The sequence below is a fragment of the Ceratotherium simum genome, chromosome 15 (assembly GCF_057802395.1).
Source record: "Ceratotherium simum simum isolate JZ-2026a chromosome 15, ASM5780239v1, whole genome shotgun sequence".
Taxonomy (NCBI): domain Eukaryota; kingdom Metazoa; phylum Chordata; class Mammalia; order Perissodactyla; family Rhinocerotidae; genus Ceratotherium; species Ceratotherium simum.
The window spans coordinates 14642449-14665276 of record NC_141914.1 but is presented as its reverse complement, the minus strand read 5'-3'; the positions used below and the strand labels follow the sequence as shown (position 1 = coordinate 14665276).

The following is a 22828-nucleotide window of genomic DNA, read 5'->3' as shown; positions in this document are numbered from 1 at the left end:
AGGACATTAGGGAGCGGAAGCATACAATACCAGCCTTGCTGCGTTACAAGCGGCTCTCACCCCTCGACGGGTTTACCTGTACCGGAAATGCTTACCAGATCTGACCTTAATCCTGCTCGGACAAATACCTGGAATGGAATCGAGCATTCATCGCTCCTTCGCCCCCTTTCGATCTGTTTTTGTTCTAGCTTTTCGTATGCCTGACTATTGAATTGAATTATTCTGATCTTGCCTCATGCTATATGCAAAAATAAATCCCAGTAGATAAAAGATCTCAACGGAAGAATAAATAAATTAGGAGAATATTTTAGTCTGGGGATAGAAGTGACTTTCTTCAGCAAGATTTGAAATCTCAAAATCATAAAGAATAAAAATATGTTTGACTGTATACGAATTTAAACTTGTTGAATAGCAAAAGTCACCTCGAGTCAAATGAGTGTCTAGAAAAATTGATTTTACAGCATAAAGAACAGAACATTAATACTTCTATTCAGCCTGCTCCTAGAAATGATGAGAAAAAATATATAATTCCAATAAAATTGGCCAACAGCTGTGAATAGGCGGTTCATATTTGTAAACATGATGTTCAACCTCAGTTGAAAAATGTGAAGTAAAAAAATAACATGCCATTTTTCCCACCCACCAGATTGGCAAAAATTAAAAAGAGCAACTTTTGGCGAGGATGCTGGGACACCCACCCTCAGGTAAGGTTGGCGGGACCTTTTGTCAAGTAATCTGACCACATCTATTACAATTTAAAATATGCATCATTTTCAATGCCCTTTAACCCAGTGTCCCCAGTTTGTGACTATCCTATAGAAAACAATACTAGTTCATAAGGATGCATATTATCTACTACCACTCTTAGAGGTAAATAAAAGAAAAAAAATGGAATGGCCAATAATAGAAAAATCGTTGAATAAACTGAGGTACAAGGGTTTCTGGATTCCAGCTCTGACACCCTTCAAAGTAATTCCTGGGGGCCTCATGCCTACAAGTAAGGCCTTATCTAGTTGGTTTTCTACATAAAAGTTACTGTGGCTTGTATAATACTTTGAGTAAAGCCACTTTACTATCTTGGTCATACATTTTGGAGCAGTGATTGGTGCTGGAGTTAAAGGCAAAGGTTGGATATGGTGAATTCAGCGCATCTTTGGAGTCTTGAGAACCTGTTCTCTTGGAAAACAATGGAAAAGTTGGATAAATAGAAACTGAATAGATCTCTTTCTTGAGAGGTGTAATGCCAGAAGCAGACAGCAAGGATCGCTGCTTGGTTTCAGGTCATACTCCAAAAGAGGCTGAGCTGTTTTGCCAGTTCTCCATTCGGCCTGTGGTAGACTCCACAGGGACTAAATCACTAAGCTGATGCCCAATGGACGTCACTTCACCATCCCTTATCTCCTAACAATAAACACTTTCCCTGTGGTTTTTGGATAATTGCAGATATTCTCAATCATTCTTGTCCCTATTCTCTCCCTTTGTTTTTGCAGATCTTCCTGCATTTTATGTGCAGCAAAATGAAAAACTCTGACTTGTCCTCATAGTGGGAAAACCACTACAGAAAGGGCAGGGAACCCATGGATCCTTCTCTCTATCCACTCCTATCAGTCTAACAAATCAGGGAAAATTGTGGCTAGTGTCACGTGAGGGTGCTTTTACTGACAGTGAGGGGCTTGAAATAGACAAATTTGTTTCCATTGATCTAATGTTGCCTTCATTAACAGGAGTGAAAGGACATAGTGTTAAAAGGGCAGTTTCTTTCTCTGAAATCTGTGGCCTTAGTTCGGGGAGACAAATGAGTTCCCCACCAAGTAAAGCCCTAGAGCGTTACTTCACACCCAAATGATTCTTTCCCTATCAGATAGAAGGGTAAGCAAACACAGTCCTTGCAGTCCCCGATAATAATTGTATCTGTGCAAACAGACAGTAAGATATCAGATTTTTCAGGGGTTATCTCATTTTGTAAGCAACAGAAATGTGACCAGAGATACTTCTAATTACTTCAGTTTATAAACTACAAATCATGTTAGCACACAACCTTTATGTAGATTCTCCTATCACACTGTTGCTGATTAATCCATCCCCCATCATGTTACCAACAGGTAACTTCCTAATGAGAGATGAATTTATTTTCAAATTTGAAATCTAGTCAACATTTTAATCCAAACTCAACATATTTTAACATACATATTTAAAAGGTTTGCTACATCATGCAAGATATAAAGTTGATTAAAATATCTTTATAAATTCCTATGAAGAAAGTAAAGTACAGTACAGAAAAGTTATATCTTTACATTAACCAACAAAATTTTAGCAATTGCATATGTCTCTCTTAGATCATTACAGAGTTTAGGGGTGATCTCTGAAAATACAGATTATAAAAATATCTTCTGCAATCATGATTTTGTCCTTCACTGTTCAAGTAAAATCATGTGTCATCCAGTTGCAAAATCTTATTATTGGCAACACGCATACATGTATACAAACCACACTACAAATTAAAAAAAAAATTGTACCCAGTCAGGCCTGACAAAGATTTTATAGACTCGTCTAATCTAATCATTTCACCTTGTACTAGTAAGTAACATCATTATTTTCTACTTCTATTCATTTGCCAAGTTTTAGGAAAGAGTTCATTCATATTTACAAACACACACAACATGACAAACCAGGATAAATGGCATTTTGAAAAACTGTTATAAAAGAGACTTGCCTGAAGTCATTTCATTCAACAAAAATTAATTTAACTCTAAAAAACAAAGGCTAATTGTAAAGAAATACATAATACAATAGGACATTACAGAGAACATCAAGTTGAACTTCATTTGCCTTTTTATAGAACTATACCACTTCTGTAAATAAGCATTTTAATTGGTCTGTTCTTTGGTGAAAACAGAGCTCTGATTTCATAGTTACATCATGTGAGGCTGCGATGAACAGGTATGCTCCACAACAAAGAGAAAGCAGACAATCTAAAGGAAATCGACTACTAGTTGCCTTTACTTTCAGCACTGGGAATGGAGAAATCTTCAGCAAAACAAGCTCCTAACACTAAATATTCTCTTTGTGTAAAATCGCCCAGGGTGACAGAATGTCTTTCTAAGACTGCTTCTTTCTGAAACACACAGCTTTTTCTTCTGTTACAAAAAGTGGTTTGCTATATATGTATGTGGCTTATGCCGGTGGCGACTCTTCAAAGTCAACTTCCTGCACACTTGATGGCATCAAAATATCGTTTAGATGTAGAGTAACACTAACTGCAGTTCATCACTTGAAACTACTACTATTAAACAGAAGTCATGTCAAGTCTTTGGTTTTGGTGCAGTATTTAAAAATTTGGGCAAAACTCCTCCTAAAATATATTCCCCTCCAACCCTTTATTGCTTATATTTATAAAATAACCTTCAGTAAAATGCTCCTTTTTAAAAAAGCCAGTTGATTACCAATAATGTCAATGCCAATGACTTGGGTGCTAAAATAATTTCATATTTCCAAGCACATATGCAGATATTTTGTAAACTGTTTAGTTTATTTCACCAAAATCAACAATTGATAAAAAATAGTTTATAAGAAATGTTCCTATAAGTGATGCTATTTACCAAAATAGTGGGTTTTTTTCTCATAGGCACATCAATTCTTTTGCTATTTATGATCAAGCTTTGAATTATTTATGCTCAAGCTTTGACTTAAAACCCTTTCTTCCTCTTTTACAAATGACTTCTGTTAATATGAAAGGAGTTCTGAGTATACACAGTTAAAAGAATGGGTCTGTTGCGTCTTTCCACCTGGGATTGAATATGGCTTCATTCTTGTAAGAGATTATTGCAGTCTGCCCTGAAGTGGACTGTGGTGCCAGTTCACTACAACAAGAAGTGGGTATAACCTTCTGCCCCAGTAACTATAACATCCATCCAGATCCGCATGGCTTCTGGCGATGGGGCCACCATATAGTAGATTCTGTCATGCGTCTTGACGCTAAAGGTGAGTAATGGATTAGGACTCTAAAAATCAAAAAAGGAAAAGAATGTAAAACAAACATCTTGAAATTATAACATTAAGTAAGACAGACATATGCGAGGGCTTCTTCTTCCTTAAAAGTTCCAATTTATAGAAATGTACATAGGCATTACTTTTGCTCCAGTATAAACTGTATCCCTGCCCCCAACATCTTTTCTCTCAAGATTGACTATCTTTCTGGCCTTGCTGCACAAGAAATCTCACAGAGAGCTCATCAGTCCTCTTGGCAGCTACTCTGTAAAGCTGTCGCAGGGTGCCTGGCTGATAGTGGGTGCTCCATAAATAGTAGCTGTAATTCTCAACCCTGCTAAGATCCTTCCTCATGAGCCTCCTCATAACTAGGTGTAACTCCTTCTTAGAACTCCAGCAGAGAGTCACTTGGCAGGATCTCCCAAACCAACATGTCCTCACTTCGACATGACTTTTTTTTTTCATGAAAAGATCAGCTGCACTAATTACTTTACTTCTATGTTTACTTTTCCAACACCATTCTAATCATATCTATCCATTGTCAGAACAACAAATCTAAATTGCTTTGAAGTCAAAAAATATCTTTTCCGGGGCCGGCCCAGTGGCGTAGTGGTCAAGTTAGCACATTCTGCTTTGGCAGCCCAGGGTTCGCTGGTTCGGATCCTGGGCGCAGACCTACTCACCGCTCATCAAACCATGCTGAGGCTGCGTCCCACATAGAAGAACTAGAAGGACCTACAACTAGAATATACAACTGTGTACTAGGGCTTTGGGGAGAAAAAAGAAAAATAGGAAGATTGGCAACAGACGTTAGCTCAGGGCCAATCTTCCTCAAAAAAAAAAAAAAACCGGCGAAGAAGCAGTTAAAAAAAAAAAACAAAAACCCATCTTTTCCCCAACATAATTAATTATGCATTCAAATTGTAGGAATCTGAAAATCAGTGTTTACCTTATTAGCATTCTTGAGGTGATCATAATATACTTCTTCAATGGCTTGAAAGTATATTACGCCTTTTAATTTAGCTTCATGCTTGTCTGCAATGATAGATGAGTGTTAAAATAAATACTTTATGACCACTGATGGACAGGAAAAATTATAATTTCATTACAATCATCATCATCAAAATATTAATGTAATATTTAAATTATCTACAATTAATTCAGGTAATCTAGGTTAGTGCATTAGCCCCATTCTATATTGGAAAAAGGAAAAAAACGGTTGGAATTATCAGCCCCAAACCAAAGGGACTTTGCCCAAGGCTCTTCAGCAAATTAGCAGTCAAAAGATAACCCAGAACTACTGTGAGGTTAGCACACACACTATAAACACCATTGACATGGATACAAATTATTGCCCCATGTTCTCCAAGACAGTCATTGTAATGGAAATATTAATATGTAGATCTGTTGTAATGAAAGTTGTAACAAGTGTTTTTTTGACTCATAATTTAAAATAATATTCTATTTATATTTCTTTCGTATTAAATTTCTTGTCCAGCATGCTTGATTTTTTATCCTGTTCTCAACAGAGCTTCATGTCAGTAATTTAATATCCTTTCAATGCATCATTTTCCAAACTGTTTCCAAAGATTTCATTAGATTTGCATAAAAATCAAAAGAAAAACGAACAACCAAACTGTCAACCAAATAAACAGCATCACTCAGTGATCTAATAAGTTCTTGAAATATTTTGTAACAAACTCTGCGGGAATCATAATGCATGTGAGTATATTAAAGTATTTCAAAAGCGTGGATGAGGATACAGAGAAAGAGACTCTATCATACCCTGTTGATGGAAGTGCAAACCTCTTTTGGAAGGCAATTTGGTAACACAAACACAATTATAAATGCAAAAGTCCTCTTATTCAGCAATGCCACTTCTAAAACCATATCGTAGAAGAGCTACTCAGGCATGTGCACGTGGATTTGTGTTTGTTACAGCACAAGGCTGCAAAAGGTCTCCTTAAGCTTTAACTGATTCAATCATAGACCAGCCATACAATGAACTCTACACAGCCACTGCAAAGACGGTGTGTAGATCGGCACGTGCTCATTAGAGAAAAATCCTGAAATATTGCTTTGTGAAGAAAGGTATAAACAGAGTGAATAGTTGATCCCAACTGTACTAAAAAAGAAAGAATACATATACATACTGAAACATACATAAAAGTGAATAGAGAAAATCTGAGGAGGATATTTCAGGCTTCACAGTGTTGAAGAAGGTCAGAAATTTTGTGACGGGAAAGAGACTTACTTTCATTATATATACTTAGTTGTATTTTGAATTTTTTACGAAGTGAATGTCCTTTTTTTCCAATAACAATAAAAAGCTAGTCTGAAAAATAATGGCCCTGAGAAGTTCAGCAGAAAATAAACCTGTTTAATTGCACTGAACCCAGCATTTCCGTAACTTATCTGACCATGGACAATATTTGTGTTTGTTTTTGCTCTTCCTTGGGAAATATTGTTTTAATTAATACCATGTTCAGTGGGTTTCCACCAGTTTCTCTAAAAGAGAAGGTCAGTATATCTCTCAAAAATTTGCTGGAAAGGATTCTGCAATATTCACGGGAATACAATAATACTTTGTTTTCTGAAAATAGATGTAAAATAAAATCTGGAGATAAAAGTAAGTCTTGTCAGTGTTTCCAGCAGGCAGAAAACTGGGGAATGAATTTTGTTTGTAGGACACTTCATATATGAGAAAGAACTATGGAAAATACAGGCCTTACGAGGACGTCGTGAACTAAGAGAACCAATAATGCTATTGTAAATTGATGAGATAATGCTATTCATTCTATCTCAATAACATTATCCCATCAATTGACATATTTTCTCTGCCTCAGTTTCCTTTAGAGACTCTTCTAAGGTTACCCAGTTAATATGTAGGAGGCCAAGCAAAGAAGCCAGGGTCATAGTGAACAGAGAGACCTGAGACTCGAGCTTTCAGCGCTCACATTCACAGCTGCTTCACACACACCATGTCCTTTTACCTTGCTGACAAGCTGAAGGGGCGTGGTGCCTGTGGGATCACATCCAGCCTGAACTGCAATCTGCCTGACTGCCTGTGGGCTGATCTACTGCTGCACGTGGTGCTGCTTTGGGAAAGAGTGGGGGTGCGGGACAAAGCTGATGATGGCTGTAAACAGAGCCAAATGGGGAGCGTTTGTCAAACTAGGTCTCACTGGTCAATTATATAATATGTGCATATTAAAAAGCTGAATTAAATATAATTTTTGTCTGTTTTATGTATTAGGGTTCTGAGTAATTGTTCATATACCAGAAAGGTTTTGGTATTTAAAAAAAAATTGAAAACTGATCACAAGAAGTTGAAATTTGGAAAAATGCATTTACATGGTGAGGAGTGTAGGTTCTGATATGGGTCAGGAGGAAGGGGCACTGAACCATTCACCCGACTGACAGATGAAAGAATGAAATAGGGCTCCCAGAGAGAGAAGCAGAGAAGAAGATGAAATTGTTTTGTCTGAAGTTATTCTAAAATTTTATTTTTGGAAAATTCTAAGTGAGCACACAGCAAATTTTGTTTATGTATTTTGCAGACACTAAGTTGGCATTTCTTATTAAATAGGCATCTTTCCTATTGTACTAACCGAAGAGAACATCTCTGGATTCTTATAAAACCCAAGGTCAGAAGCCCTAAAGAGGCAAGCAGGGAACCTGAGAAGGTCAGGCCATTTGCTTCAGGCCGCTGGCCACTGTAGTAACCCCACCCGAAGAGCTCCTCACTTTCCACGCGCCCCCTACCTCTCCTCACCCCAATTCTGCGGCTCCAGAGCCTTTCTTCCTTTCCTTTCTTCCACATGCTTCTTGCTTTCTCACACCTCTCTTCATAAACATATCCTGACTCACACTATAGATTAAATGACTGGACTGTTACTTTTATTTATTACATTGATACACTTTATGACGATTCCTGACAATGCTCATAAATGCTGATACAGTCACCCCAAACCAGCGTCTCATCATAACCTCTTGTATAAGACTACACTTCCTCAGCAGTTGAAAAGAAAGCAGAGCTATACTCGTGCGGATAATGGACACAGTTCATATGTGATCTAAGAGTAAATAAGAGGCTTCTTAATAAGTACATCATTTATACAAATATTCTTATATTTATATAGTAAGATTCAGTAGGGTATGTTTCTCATAATCCATCATTCAAAGAATCCAAAAATATTTCAGTCACTTAATAAATACTTACTTATTCACTAGTTCACTGATGAGCTTTACTCTCTATGCTTAAATGACCATTCTAGTTTATAAACTATAGTTGAATGACTGTCAGCCAAGGATGCCCAACTGTGTGTGACTTAAATAGGGCATATGGCCATAAATAAATAAGTAGAAACCTTTTTTTCTGGCCTTGTGGCTTAAAAGACAATACTTTGGTCTCAAAATAAATTCCATTTAATATTGATATTCAGATTATAAATCCACATGATATGAATTTCCTCTCTAGAAATAATAAAAATTATGTTATTTAAAAATTATATCAGTCTATTTAAAAATTATGTTAGTCTATTCTAGTTGTGATGTAAACTCAAGTCCAAGTAAAGTAATATACATCTACAAAGTTAATATTACCATTAATTCTATTACTTACCAATCTACCTATGTACGCTGAATTTTATTGCCTTTGCTCTTTTTTTTTTTTTTTGGTGAGGAAGATCAGCCCTGAGCTAACATCCAGTGCCAATCCTCCTCTTTTTGCCAAGGAAGACTGGCCCTGGGCTAACATCTATGCCCATCTTCCTCTACTTTATATGGGACGCCGCCATGGCATGGCTTGACAAGTGGTGCGTCGGTGCGTGCCCGGGATCCAAACCTGCGAACCATGGAGCCACTGAAGCAGAGTGCGCACACTTAACCGTTATGCCACGGGGCTGGCCCCTGCCTTTGCTCTTTAACAAAGGGTTCTGGATTTGAATACACCACTTAGATTTTTTTATCACCCACCTGCATAATAAGAGAAGGTGCGCTTATTCCGATCAAAAACAAACCAACGTTTTTTCCAAGTTTTAATTTTTCCACCCATTTTGATGAGGAATCCTCGGCAGGTCTTCTCTGTGATCGATACGTGATAACAGGTATCAATATTGTGGCCAGCAGTCTCTACATGGCTCCGTAAGTCAAAGTCTTCCTTCCGGATGGGCAGATAGCGTGTCAGAGGTCGAGCCTGGAAAAGCGCAAACCCATCTCATCTATAGCTAATTATTTGTTTCGTTTAGGTCACAAATGTTTAGAAATGGAAATGAACTGAAAGGCCTACGTGCTACAATGCCCATGTGATTTTGAGAAGTTAAGATAAACATTATCATTTGGAGTCTAAAAAGTGGATAGTATTTTAAGAAGGATGCTACAATATGGGGAGAAAAGTAGATAAACTCAGGCCAATAGATTCTATTTCTTGAAATATGCAGATGAGAAAATGGAAAAATGTCATTTATCTTAGCTTTCAAAGATGTATTTAGCACTTAAAAACACAGGAAAATGAGGCATGAATTTATCTGGGCTGCTTCCTACAGATGAGGACTCCTCCACTGTAAAGTTTCCAGAAGTTCTCTCTGCCAGAGAACTTAACAACAGTTCTCCTTAAATAATCTCAGACATGACCTGATTGATTGAACATTATTTAGTAAGTACAACCCCCACAAGATCTCGTAAAGCTGTACACATCAGCTTACACACACTGTCTGATAGAAACTGAAGGCAGAGATGTATGTATGTTTTCAAAAGCAAAGCTAAAATAAGGTAAGAAGTGGAATCAAAGCTGTACCCAATGAGCTATCCAGGACCAGCCACAGAAAAGATGTACACAGACGTCTTTTATCTTACTATGGCTGGAGTAGAGCTTCATCTAATCTAGGAAGCTCAGATCATCATGGGTAATATTTCTAAAATGGTGTTTTATTTTATTCTGTTAAATTACCCCCCACCCCTTTGCCCTGGGGAAAATGACCTAATCATATACTTGGAGGCAAAACTTATAATTAGGATTAAAATAAAATTGTGCTTTTGGGTTTGGCTTCAGATACCAAACAGGCCTGGATGACCTTCATTGCAAATCAGAATTTGGCAGGGGTTTGGCATTATGAAATAAAACCAACAAATTTTACTTTGTATTTTTCCTTCAATATTTTGCCTGATGCTGTGGTACTTTGTAGACAGATGTCACAGACTTACTGATCCTTCAAAGCACACAAAATCTTAAAGACAGCCTCTCTCTGCTGTACTGTCAAACTGTCAGCAACTATCGAGAATAAGGGAAATAGTACCTTTTACCTTTAAGTCTAGTAAACCTTGGGGAAACTGATTTGAACTTTAAATTACACGGTACTTAACAAAATTTTATTTTAGTTCATCAGAAAACATACATTATGTAAACAGCTCTGGTGACAAGAACAGAGAATCAAACTCTATGATGACCAAGATAGGAAGTTAAACAAAATGGATGGTTTTCCTGAGTTCTGCTTGAGTCCAGTAATCTTGTGCACGTGTGTGTGAACTGGTGTAGCATAGGGGACATGTGTGACAATACAGTGGTTACCACTCCCAAGAACTAACGCTAACACTATCTAACACTAACACTACCACCAAGAAATTGAGCTGGTAAAAGTATCCTGTTCTGGAGTGTTTGCTTCCAAAAGATGGCTTAATAGGACCTCTTCTCTTCCTCAACCAAAGGTTTTAGTTTGGGTGTTGCATTTGTTTTCAGTAGTGAACCCAGCTGCATCTTTCAAAGCTGCTCAAGAAACATTCCCCTTTTAAATATAGTCCAAAAATGAGTAGAAGAAAAAGTGCCTTTCTCATCAAAATGTTGACTAGAGAAAAGTGTCATTTGGTCAGTAGGTCTCCAATGAATGTGTTTATTTTGAAATAAACACACATTTTTTTTCACTCACTAATGCACATCTTTCTCTTAGCCATTGCACGTCAAGGGCCAGTGTGCAGAGTGCAGCAGAAGGCATCCTCACAGTGTGACTATCTTCTATAGAATGACCACCAGGGGGCAACCTACTCTAATCGATCCGGAGTGACAACCAACCTGTGCTCTTTGTTTCTCCCTTATTTTTACTTCCTTTTCAATTAACTTCTGCCTCTGGCTAGTTTCCTCCTGCAATCGTTTTTCCAGGAGTTCTCGGCGTCGTTTTTCTTCTTCTAGAGCTCGTTTCTTGGCTTCCATTTCCCGTTCCTACATATCATTATGCAGAACAAATTTTAAGACACATTGGTTATACTCAAATGAGTCCAACTAATAGCAAAAAGAAAATTCTCACCGGCCAATTCTTGGTTTTAAAGCCGAGGCTCTTACAATATACAACCTAGACTAAAACACCTGTAATCACCACTCACCGAGCTTTCAAAATCATCCCATGCGGAAATGCAACCACTACATTTAATTAACAATTGAACATTAAGTGAAAATCCAGCTTGTGACTAGGTCCAGTCATTTCACATTGATGACCACAAATTTCTCATTTTAAATAAAAAGCCTGAAAAACTTTCACCCAACACTAGTCACGACATTGAGTCCTTCTTTCAATTGCCATCTTCTAACTGAAGGCCATCAGTCCTTCCAATTCCTGTTGTTGCTCTGCGGATTCCTGGCCGAAGGTCGCAGAGGACGCACATGGGGGAAGTTACAAGAGGAAAGGAGGTACCCATTAAGGCAGGATGCAAAGGCATTTGGGGGGATTCCTAAGGAAGTTCAGATTCTGGCTTGAAATACGTTCACAATAACGTGGGATTTTTACTATTACAATAGTGCAGTTAACACAAGCTGGCAAAGAAGGGAGAATGCATAGAGACATGACATTCCTCCTTGTTCCTTGGCAGGCAAACAGAGTGGTCATCAAAGGGAACATACAATACAGGGCATTCATTTCAGTCTATGTCAACACTATCTATATTTTAAATTACAAAAAACTGTAGCGCAGTGAAGAACCTTAGAAACATCTCTCCTAGACCCTTAGTTTTCAGATAAGAAAATGAGGGGCCAGCCCCGTGGCGTAGCGGTTAAGCGCGCGCGCTCTGCTGCTGGCGGCATGGGTTCGGATCCCGGGCGTGCACCGATGCGCCACTTGTCAGGCTATGCTGTGGTGGCGTCCCATATAAAGTAGAGGAAGATGGGCACAGATGTTAGCCCAAGGCCAGTCTTCCTCAGCAAAAAGAGGAGGATTGGCATGGATGTTAGCTCAGGGCTGATCTTTCTCACAAAAAAAAAAAAAAGAAAAGAAAATGAGGCCAAGAAAGGTTGAGTGAGTACTCCAAGATCACACTGCTTATTGAGTCCCAAGGGCAGTTTCCTGGTGTCGAGTGCAGGGTATCTTGAACTACCACATCACTGACCCTTGGCGTAAAGATATTAAGCCTACCCTGGATTCAAGCAGCCGTGTCTTCTCTGCATGAGCCTGCTTCAAAAGTCTCTCCATTTCTTCTATTCTGGCAATATTTGAAGTGCTGGCACTGAATAAAACACAGAAGCCTTTCAAGAATATTGTTTCAGATTGATGTTTCTTCAAATACACATACACACACATAAAGTGCTTTACTCATAAACAAACAAACCAAAACCAGATCTTACACAGTGTGTTCTCAAAATGCTTCCTCCAAAGTCTAAAAATTACAGCCTATGGGAGGCCTTCCTGTTAGTTTAATTATTCAGAGATGCCAGGCCAACAAGACTATCACCAAAGTTCTATGTAGGTGACACCTAAAGTTTAAAGTCACTTTACTTGGTTTGGGAATATGTGTTACCAGCTGCTATTTTGTGTGCCTTTATACACGTGGACATTTTATTTTTTAAATGATGAAGCCAATTTAAAAATGACTTCTCCTATAGGTGCAATAGAAAGGTGGTCGCCAGTTTTGTCAATAATACCATACCATACCAGTGTCCACCACAGCAATGAGGAAACCGTATTAAGGATTCAAGAGCTTCAAAAGAAATGCATTTTGAGAAAGACAGCACACAAACAAGTGAAGAAAATAACCAAAGGGAGTGAAGGCTGAAAGAACAGTTAGAATAACTAAAAGAGAAGAACTTGAAAAAGTTTAACGCTAAAAAAATTTTACTTTTAACCTGTTTACATTTTATTTGACTATTCCGGGAAAAAGCAACCACGGCCTAGGTCAAAACTTATTTACTCTGACGTTCCAGCCATGGAGAACCAGTGTTATTTCTTATGCATGTATACTTGTATAGTCATTTAAATATATGTCTTCTTTTCTAGACTCTCTTGGGGACAAAGAGGCTTTTGTGCCTGTATCCTCCACAGCATAGAGACAGGCACACAGTAGGGATTCATGTTTGTTGGACACATTCATATAAAAATGAATAAGATAATTTTTAGCATAGCCTCCCAAAATCATATTGTTGGTCAACTCAAACCTAGGATGTTTCAAACACAGGGCAAAGAGTTCTTTTGGACAGATAAATGACTGCAGTAACACAGGACATATGGTTTATCTTAAGATCAGTACTGTGCACACAGATGTTTATAGCAACTTTATTCATAACTGCCAAAACTTGGAAGCAACCAAGATATCTCTCAGTAGGTAAATGAATAAAATGTGGTACATCCAAGACTATGGAATATTATTCAGCAGTGAAAAGAAACAGGCAATCAAGCCATGAAAAGACACGGAGGAATCTTAAATGTATGTTACTAAGTGAAAAAAGCCAATCTGAAAAGGCTAAATATTGTATGACTCCAACTATATGACATTCTGGAAACGGCAAAACAATGGAGAAAGTAAAAAGATCAGTGGTTGCCAAGAGTTTGAAGTGGGAGGTGGGAATGGTGGGAGGGATGAATAGGCAGAGCACAGAGGATTTTTAGATTGATGAAAATACTCTGTATGATACTATAACGATGGATACATGACATTATACATTTGTCCAAACCCACAGAATGTACATCATCAAGAGTGAACCCTAATGTAAACTACAGACTTTAAGTGATAATGATGTGTCAGCGTAGGTTCATTAATTGTAACAAATATTTTATTACTCTGGTGGGGAATGCTGATAATGGGGGAGGCTGTGCATGTGTGGGGGCAGGGGGTATATGGGAACTCTATACCTTCCTCTCAATTTTGCTGTGAACCTAAAACTGCTCTAACAAAAGATACATCTTTAAAAAAAAAATCAGTACTGCTAGCTCAATTATAAAATGCATCCATCAGGGAGAGGAACAGTCTTACAAATGTTGGATCCTTAGAAGCTTAACCATAAGGCTGTACTTTGCAGGGTTACCTTGGGCCAATTTTTGGCCAGGTGTTTTCTCCTGAGAAAGACAAGAACACCACAATTTCTTCTCATTAGTTCTATGAACTGCTGGGGGAGGTACAAAAGGGTAAGTTCTGTTCTCTTCAACCAGCAAGAATTAAAGAAAAAAATCTTTAATTTTTGTGCAGGAATTTATATTCCTCTTTATTGAGAATACCCGACTTCATGGATGGAAAAGGGGCAAACTTCATCAGCTCAACTGAGAAAGCCTAAGACAATCACACAGACCATATGATAGCACAAAATTATGTATATATTCTACAGTGTTATGTGTGACATCAGATATGCATGTCCTATGTCTCCAATTAATTTGCAAATAAGTAATTTGAGTTTCACTAAATCTCAGGTCTTAAAAACTCACTAATTAAAAACAAAACAAAAAACCGGGGCTGGCCAGGTGGCGCAGCGGTTAAGTGTGCGCTCCTCTTCAGTGGCCCGGGGTTCGTAGGTTCGGACCCTGGGCGCACACCGATGCACCACCTGTCAAGCCATGCTGTGGTGGCGTCCCATATAAAGTAGAGGAAGATGGGCACGGATACTATCCCAGGGCCAATCTTCCTGAGCAAAAAGAAGAGGATTGGCATTGGATTTTAGCTCAGGGTAATCTTCCTCACACATACACAAAAAAAACCACTCACCAATAGTTTAACCCCCATCAGTCCCTTATTCTTTCTCCCACATCCCCATTTTGCATCTAGCTTGTGCTTGAATATTGTAAATTACAGGAAACTCCCTGTGTCCATTCCTTCATTGTTTGGACAACATTGTCAGAATATTGATACATTGAATCAAAATCTTTCTTTCTACAGCTTCTATTCACTGGCCTAAGGCTGACCCTGAAGCCACATGAAACCTATCCAGATGAATTGGTTGGAAATAACTTGGTTAGAAACAAATGTTTTCGGTTCACTGTTTTTCATATATTTGTAATTTGGGCATATCCTGGGGGCATGTTTTCAAACATCTATCCACCTTTAAATATTTCTGTTCACTTTTTAGAACTTTTCATGGTGTTTTCTATTTTTTTTATGATATTTCTAATTAATTTTCTGCCAATTATACTCAATCTGCTTATTTGGCAATGTTTCCATAAACGTCTTAATTTTTGCTCCAAATGAACTGAATTTTCTGAAAACAGTTGATAGAAAGTACATGTTAACATTTACCACTTCATGTCTTCATAACTTTTAGGTACCTAAAGCAACCTATTTTTTAAACTATACTTTATATACTTTAAAAGCTACTTTGGTGATTTTGTTTAAAAAAATTAATTTTTATCCATGGACACCTACTTGTTTTTTATAGCCAGATTTTTGCTATTGTTAATTTTAATATTTACTTGATATGTAAACCACTTTTATTCAGCAAAACTTTTGCTGCTCTATGATACTATGTTGCCACCATTTGATATTTTTTTGTCCTGACAGAATTGCACCTACAGTGAAAAGCAAATGCAAACTGCAATGGAATTCAGAGAGAAGTCTAGGCTTATCAATATCACGGCAAGTGAAAGTGTCAACAAATGAAATGCCATTTGGCCTAGTACCTCCCATGCAAAGGGTGAGTCTGAAGTCACTAAGATAAGCTTTATAAGGCATTACCTGTAGCACAGGACACTCATCACTGCTTTCTCAGCCCATCCAAATTACTAGAGCAGTAATGCTTCTTTCTAGTGCTCCAACCCCTGACCTTCTTCATAAGGAAGGCACAAATTTCTGATCTTCTGTGTGATTGCTCTAAGAATGCTGATGATACTGAGTCATTGGGCCATGAATGGGACAAAGATGACTAGTTTTGCTACTTTCTCTACTTAGTCATGTTCTGCTATTTTATCAACTGATGATTTCTTTTACATCTGACCAACTTTGGTAAAAACCACATTCATAAAGAAAAACAAAACTTCCATCAAAGTTGAAGGAATCTAAATAGCAGATTTGAGGTTTTCAGTGCTGAAAAATATTATCTTTCAGCAAAATTTGAACTTCTTTTTAGAATTTTCACTTTGGAGGCAAAAGCAAAAACAGAAAAAGGATGAAAGAAGAGCAAACAAGAACTCCGTCACATCAGAAATAAATAAGCAAAAAACAAAACATGCAGCTAAACGAAATTTTCTATAAAGACACGTCAATTTTTTCCAGTCTGCCTTCAGTGCACCAAGATTGCCACTAAATGAAGAGCCAGTGTCCCAGAATATTTATTTTCCATTAATCTTCTCAAGTACTTTTTTCAGCTTAAGCAAAGTATTGCTCCTTATAAAATGTCTACTCTTTCTCTATTCAGTAGTTCCTTGAGTATTAGAAGAACAGAACAAGCCCTCTCCTCTCTAATATTCTGTAACCATTTTTCACGTGGTGTGACATATCTGGTCCCGTTGACAGTTGGCTGCCCCCCTCTGAAATCACTCTAGTTTTCAGTATCTCTTCTGAGAGAATTTTCTGGAATAAAATGCATACACTGGATGTTGGCTGTCTAGGGTAGAAATCAGAATACTAATCTTTGCCTAAAATGAAGGGATTGGAAGCATCTGAAATTCTGGTTAAAGAATCTCTTAAAACCAAGTTCAACCACGGATTGCCCTCAACCCCACACCCAGTCTTGTTCCCCCTCCGCACACACACGGCTGGTAGTTAAGCTATCACGAGAAATCAGCTTCCTCAACATTTTCTCAAAGTATGAGCACAAGGTCAGGGCTTAGTAAATTAATAACTGCCATATTAATAATAAAGTATGATTGTAGGTGGTATGCAGAACACTGCCTTCTATACGGCAGTTCAGTAACTTTAGCAGAATAGAGATTTTATGCAGAATGGATAACTTTTGGTTGCTGTTTTCTAAGACCCAAGACCTGTTTTCTAAGCTTCATGTTTGTTTACAGTGTAAGTAATGATGCTGAAAAAGCAAAAGCATTGACTCCAGTAACTCTCTGCTAGACACAAAAATGATGTCTCGACAAAAAGTGAAGGGCAAATGTACCCACAACTCTGAGTAATTCTATAATTCTATGAATGGCTTTTTGTGACATAATAAACCACAAGACTAAGTTTCTGTTGCTAGAATTTCAGCATGGAATTACCTCTTTAATATATGTATAATTTCAGGGTATTTTAATACATAATTTTAAAACAATCTTAAAAAGAAAAAAATTTTAGTCTTTTATTTCTCTATTTATCTTCAGAAAGTTCCCATTAAGAATGTGTTGTCATAATACACATTCCAAAAATTAGTTCCCTATTACTCTCTTTCCTGATGTTTTTCATATTACTTTCCATCATAATAACGGGTACAAACTGATCTTAGGGTAGCATGGATTTTTTTAGGGTAGATGGTGGCACTCCCACCACAGCCAATTTCAAGCTACCAACATGACGTCACTTATCACAGTGAGGAGGGGATGTGCACATTTGGCTCTTGCCAGCCAGTATGAGTATGAGCTAACTCCAGCCCACCATTGACTGAGAGTACTCTATAAGCATTTGTGAAATGAAGGAGCCTCTACATGAATGAATGAACAAACTATATGATTCTAGGGCTAGGACCAATATGGTCAAAGGTACAGAGATCTGAGACTTCATCACCCACTCAATTAAAAAGAAGCCCTATGGGGTGTATCAAGAGGAGAGAATGAATAGGGAGTTGGCTGGATCTAGAATGCCAGGCTCTGGGGTCTGACTTAATTCACAAGGTGGTCGGGCATCATAAAAGCTTTGGAAGAAGAAGAGTACTATGACTAGATCTGTATTGTAGATGTGCCTTTAGCTATAATTCCCTAAGACCACCTGTGCTTGCCTCAAAGTATGAACACAAATGTGAATGGTTAAATCCTTGCAAAAATTTTAATATGCAGAACAGCCAAAGCCTTCCTTTTAATGAAACATAAGGGCAAGAAACCCTTCAAAGTTCTTACTCCACTGTTGGAAATTATTTCTTTATTTAATCAAAAGCAGTCTTAATGAAGCTTGGTGTCAACCAACAGAGGCAAATCAATTTTGAAGCACAGTATATATGTGAACTCAAACAAAAGGAAATAGAGTAAATGAGAAAAATGGATTACAGGATATCTGAATGGCTAAGTGACACAGGTTACAAAGAAATTACTTGCAAAGGCCACCGTGACAACCAACCTCTTCTGCATAATAGACTCTTTATGTCTCAGAAATTTGGGCTTGTACATATACCTTGCCCTAAATTGATGGTTTTACTTTTTGAAACCAGTAGATGCTTGTCCAAACCAGAAACCTTCCCCATGAATAAATCTTACCTAGAGATATTGTCAGGTGAGCAAGCAGAGATGCTAGTCTCCATGCTATCAGAGCTGTCTAGGCTCAAAGTATCAAAGGCCTGGTCCTTGTAGCTGTGGTCTGGGTAGTGGAAACTATTCAAGTAGACGTTTGATTCAGATGCTGTGCGGTTGTAAAATTCAGAAGATTTCTGCCTTTGTCCTTCGCTCATCTGTTGGTGATTATACCCTAAGAAAAGAGCCATAAATATGTTAGTATGCCTCATTTTTCAGTCTTAGATCTTATAAGACTCAAACCAGCAACCCAAAACATCTGCCTATGAAACTCGGGCCTTGGTTTAATTTGTTTTGAAGCCAAGAAGATCAAAGAAACAGCATCATGCTCAATGCACGCAAGAGTTTCAAAGAAGTGGTCTTGGGAGTGACCTTTTTTGTCAGAGGATCACTTGACACTTTCTGATGTCATGCCTACATCTCAGCACACCTGATAATAATACATCAGCATTCACAGAAACACACACACACAACAAAACAGAAACACACTGAAAGGCTCTCGGAATCCTCTCAGACTAGCTGGGCTCATGTGAAGCCAGATGACCCCTAGAGATAAGCAACCCCAGGGTCCTAGGGCAGCCACTTCTTCAACGGTATTCAAATTTAAGGAGTATTTGCTGTGGTCATAAAACAGCAGGTGGATCATCGAGGGGTAGGATTTGAGAAACTTGTATCTCACTCATCTCATCACTAACACTTTTAATCTGGTTAAGATCCAAACTGCACATTTTTGTCATGCTTTGTTTCAATTTCTCTTGTCTGCCAATTACTTTTTTAAAACATTCATAGTCAACAATCCTCCCAATGGCTGTACTCCTCTTAATTGCTATATATACAGCTCTCTTCTTTTTCCACCTTAGCTGTCAGCTTTCAGCTAGTTGGTGATACTAACTGTATGAAAATGTAGGACTTGCATCAATAGGAGAAAAAGTGCCACTAATAAGAGGTGTTTCCTGACCCTGGGACTTGGTCAGCTGGTGCATTAGGTCATCGGCTTTAGTTGGTGTTATTGTTATGGCTTGCTCTCTGGTAGCTGATTTTGGGCATCACAATTTGAATTATTCTTCCTTTCAACTCTCTGTTTACCATATACTCGGGAAGCAAGGATTATGCTGATAAATAAATCCCTTAATTCATTAAAAAGATGTTTCTCTAGCCAGTACTGTAGTTTGCAATCTCTTTCTCCCTGAGCAAATTACTACCAGATCTATTAAGAGTTTACCACTGGAAACTCTTTTCTTTCCTTTCAATTTCACCTCTTTTCTTGTGCTTTACCTAGGAGGCTTTCAGTGAGGCTTTTAATTGGTAATGAAATGGCCAAAAAGCAGGCCGGAGGGCAAAGAAGGCAAGTGATTGCAAACAGCTTCCCCAGCTGTGGATTAAACATTTCCATTTAAAAACAGAAGCCACATCCATGACTCTTTAACCAAGTATTATACACCAAAAGTTTCTGTAAAATGATTTTAGTTCCATGAGGAGTTTGCATGCCATTAGTATTTGGAGCAGTTTTAGATATCTAAGTGAAAATATGTTAGTTTAGATGAAGACATTTCTGGGAAAATAAGTTTTCTTAATATAAGCTGTAATTATAAATTATAAACACACACACACATGTCAAAGCTACATATCACTTAGCTAAGGGAAGATGCAAAACACAGAAGCACACTGTGAGCCTTTAGACAGAATATCACTAATCGTCATGATTAATGTATAAAGCATGACATGGAGCCAGAACATACATAAGCATCGAGCTTGCGCCTTTTTTTTAAGAAAGGCAAAATAACTCATTACTCAAACATTTACCTTTGATACTTGAACTTTTGGAATTACTAATTGCTCCTTTTAAATTGTTTCCAATTATTCATTATGAAAAGGAGGGGGGCAAAAAAAAAGAACACCAGAAATTATTTGAAAAGGTCACACACATATCTTTCCTTATGCTTTCAAAAAAGGCTTGCTGGCAAAGAAAACTTCCACATTGGCACCAACTCCATGGAAGACATTTCCTTGTTTTAGTATGAAAAACAAATCCCTAAAAGACGTAATTTAAAACCTACAAGAACTGCCTCCTTGGCAATGACATGTAGACAACCTCCCTCCACCTTCAGTTTTTCCTAACGAGGAAAAGACAGTCCCTACGATGCAATTAACACTTTCTCAGAAAAGCAGAAAAGGGGGTGAATATATTTCTTCTTAAAACTGTATGCCCTGCTCCTCAGATCTTCCAGGACTTTTTTTTTCCAAAAGTATCACAGAATAAGAAAATGAGCTTACCACCTTCAGGTGAGGGAGACAGTAAACTAAAACGACTCAAATTTTTCAGATGCGGGCACAAGAAACAGCTGCATAACAATGAGTACTGTGCTAAGGATTGTGAATGAAAATTCCCAGATCACCTCGCTATTTGTTGAGGTTTGGCTCTATGTCTGAGAGAACGCTCCATCCTTCCAGTGGTAGGATAAGCACCTTCCATGTTCATGGCAACTTAAATGAGAAAGCCTACTGCTAATGAGCATATCTTTCCCAATACAGGCTTTTTGTTTCCTGGGGATCTGAGTGGAAATGTTCTCCCTTATGGAGCTGCTCGTTTCTCCCAACTGGCAACACTTGACTGATCACAGTGAACTCAACTGTCACCTGACTTAGCCTCCTCTCTCCTGAACAATTGCAAAAAACAAGTTACTCCTGCGATTACAAATAAGGGCATCAGCCTCTCCCCTGTGACCCTGGAATTGCACAAGTGTGATTCTGGAGAGCTGGTTTTGGGATTCAGGTTACGGCCTGGCCATCCAAAGGTACAGATAACACTGACGGAGGAAACAGTCCTTGACTGAAGGAGGGTGCCCTGGTAGGAAGCCCAAGAAAAAGTGCTGGCGCAGTGAGGCAGCCCCAGAGCAGGTGTAAACTTTATCGGGGAGGGGGCCACGTATGTCCTATTCACCACAGCATCCCTATTTACTTAGCATACAGATGTCACAAAATAGTCACTGAATGGATTCACTTTCTCATCTATAAATTCCAGCTGAATTAGTGGCTAAATAAGGAAGTGGAATGTATCCACTGTGTGGGGTGGGGCAAAGCAACCGGATTGGGAAAAATGAGACTTTCCCAACCCCGGAGACTACTTTTTTGTTTTTGTTTTTAAATTATGTAGCAAGAATAACATTCAGCAGTGGGGCAGCAACTAAAAAAGGCCTTGTAAATGCTCTAGATCCTCCCTATCCAGCCAGAAATAGCTGTTTGCAGGGGTAGTTTATAAAGTGAGACCTGATAATATCTAAGGCTTGTCACTAAGCATAGCACATATACGGAACCCAAACCAACTCATCTCTCTTCACAGCCCGGGAGACCCAACAGACTGGATGTACAAGGCCCATTTATTATTATTATTTTTGGGGTTTTTTTTGGTGAGAAAGAGTAGCCCTGAGCTAACATCTGTGCCCATTTTCCTCTACTTTATATGTGGGATGCCTGCCACAGCATGGCCTGATAAGCGGTGCGTAGGTCCGCACCCGGGTTAAGAACCTGTGAACCTTGGGCTGCCAAAGCAGAGCACGTGACCTTAACCATTATGCCACCAGGCCAGCCCCTATTATTATTATTTTTTAATGCCAGTCTCCATAAATTCTGGCTAATTGGACCTGAAAAGTTCTTAGTGAGTTGACCATTGAGGGATATGTAGCCTTGCCAATATCTTCCAAATGTGTGTTATATACTTTAAAATGGTTACCTAGGCCTTAATATACAAAATGAGATGACTTAAAATTATAACCTGGCTTTAAGAGGATAAAATTATTCAGTATTTCTGACAATTCAGCCTTTCATAGCTCACCTGCTGAGAAATTCATTCTTCCTAACCATAGTCCACAGCCGGAAGATGAAGGTACAGGACAAGTCAGGAATGAAGAAGGAGAATGATGGAGAAAGGGAAAAAGATACAAGATCAAAAAGGATGACAAGGGGACAGGAAAAATATACAGCACTTCCAACATGCAATCACTGATGGTGTGGGTAACAATACCAGGTTAACAAGGTCAGATGTTCACAGTTTTAGATTAAATCTGAGTTTACAGAGAAGAACTCAAGAAGTTAAAAAAATAATAAGCTTATGAAACATGCATACAGTTAGAATAATTGTATACAGTTAGAATACAGGGAGAATAAAAACAAGATTATAGCTATAAAACAATCCTTATTTCCAAACAGACAGTAACAAATAGTTTTTAAGAGCTAAGGTT

At 38.2% G+C, this 22828-nt stretch overlaps 1 protein-coding gene across 6 annotated transcripts in view; it reads right to left on the bottom strand.

The window, feature by feature from the left end:
- Positions 1-2021: 2021 nt before the first annotated feature.
- PHLDB2 (pleckstrin homology like domain family B member 2) overlaps positions 2022-22828 on the bottom strand; it is a 105519-nt gene continuing 84712 nt past the window's right edge. For all 6 annotated transcript variants that reach the window (XM_087439580.1, XM_087439579.1, XM_004436592.3 and 3 more), the window contains 6 exons: positions 18558-18765; positions 12384-12474; positions 11054-11200; positions 8965-9184; positions 4937-5022; positions 2022-4001 (listed from right to left, as the gene is read on the bottom strand). In XM_087439580.1, coding sequence (XP_087295706.1) covers positions 3861-4001; positions 4937-5022; positions 8965-9184; positions 11054-11200; positions 12384-12474; positions 18558-18765 — 893 coding nt within the window. In that variant the 3' untranslated portion in view covers positions 2022-3860. The remainder of the gene's footprint in view (positions 4002-4936; positions 5023-8964; positions 9185-11053; positions 11201-12383; positions 12475-18557; positions 18766-22828) is intronic.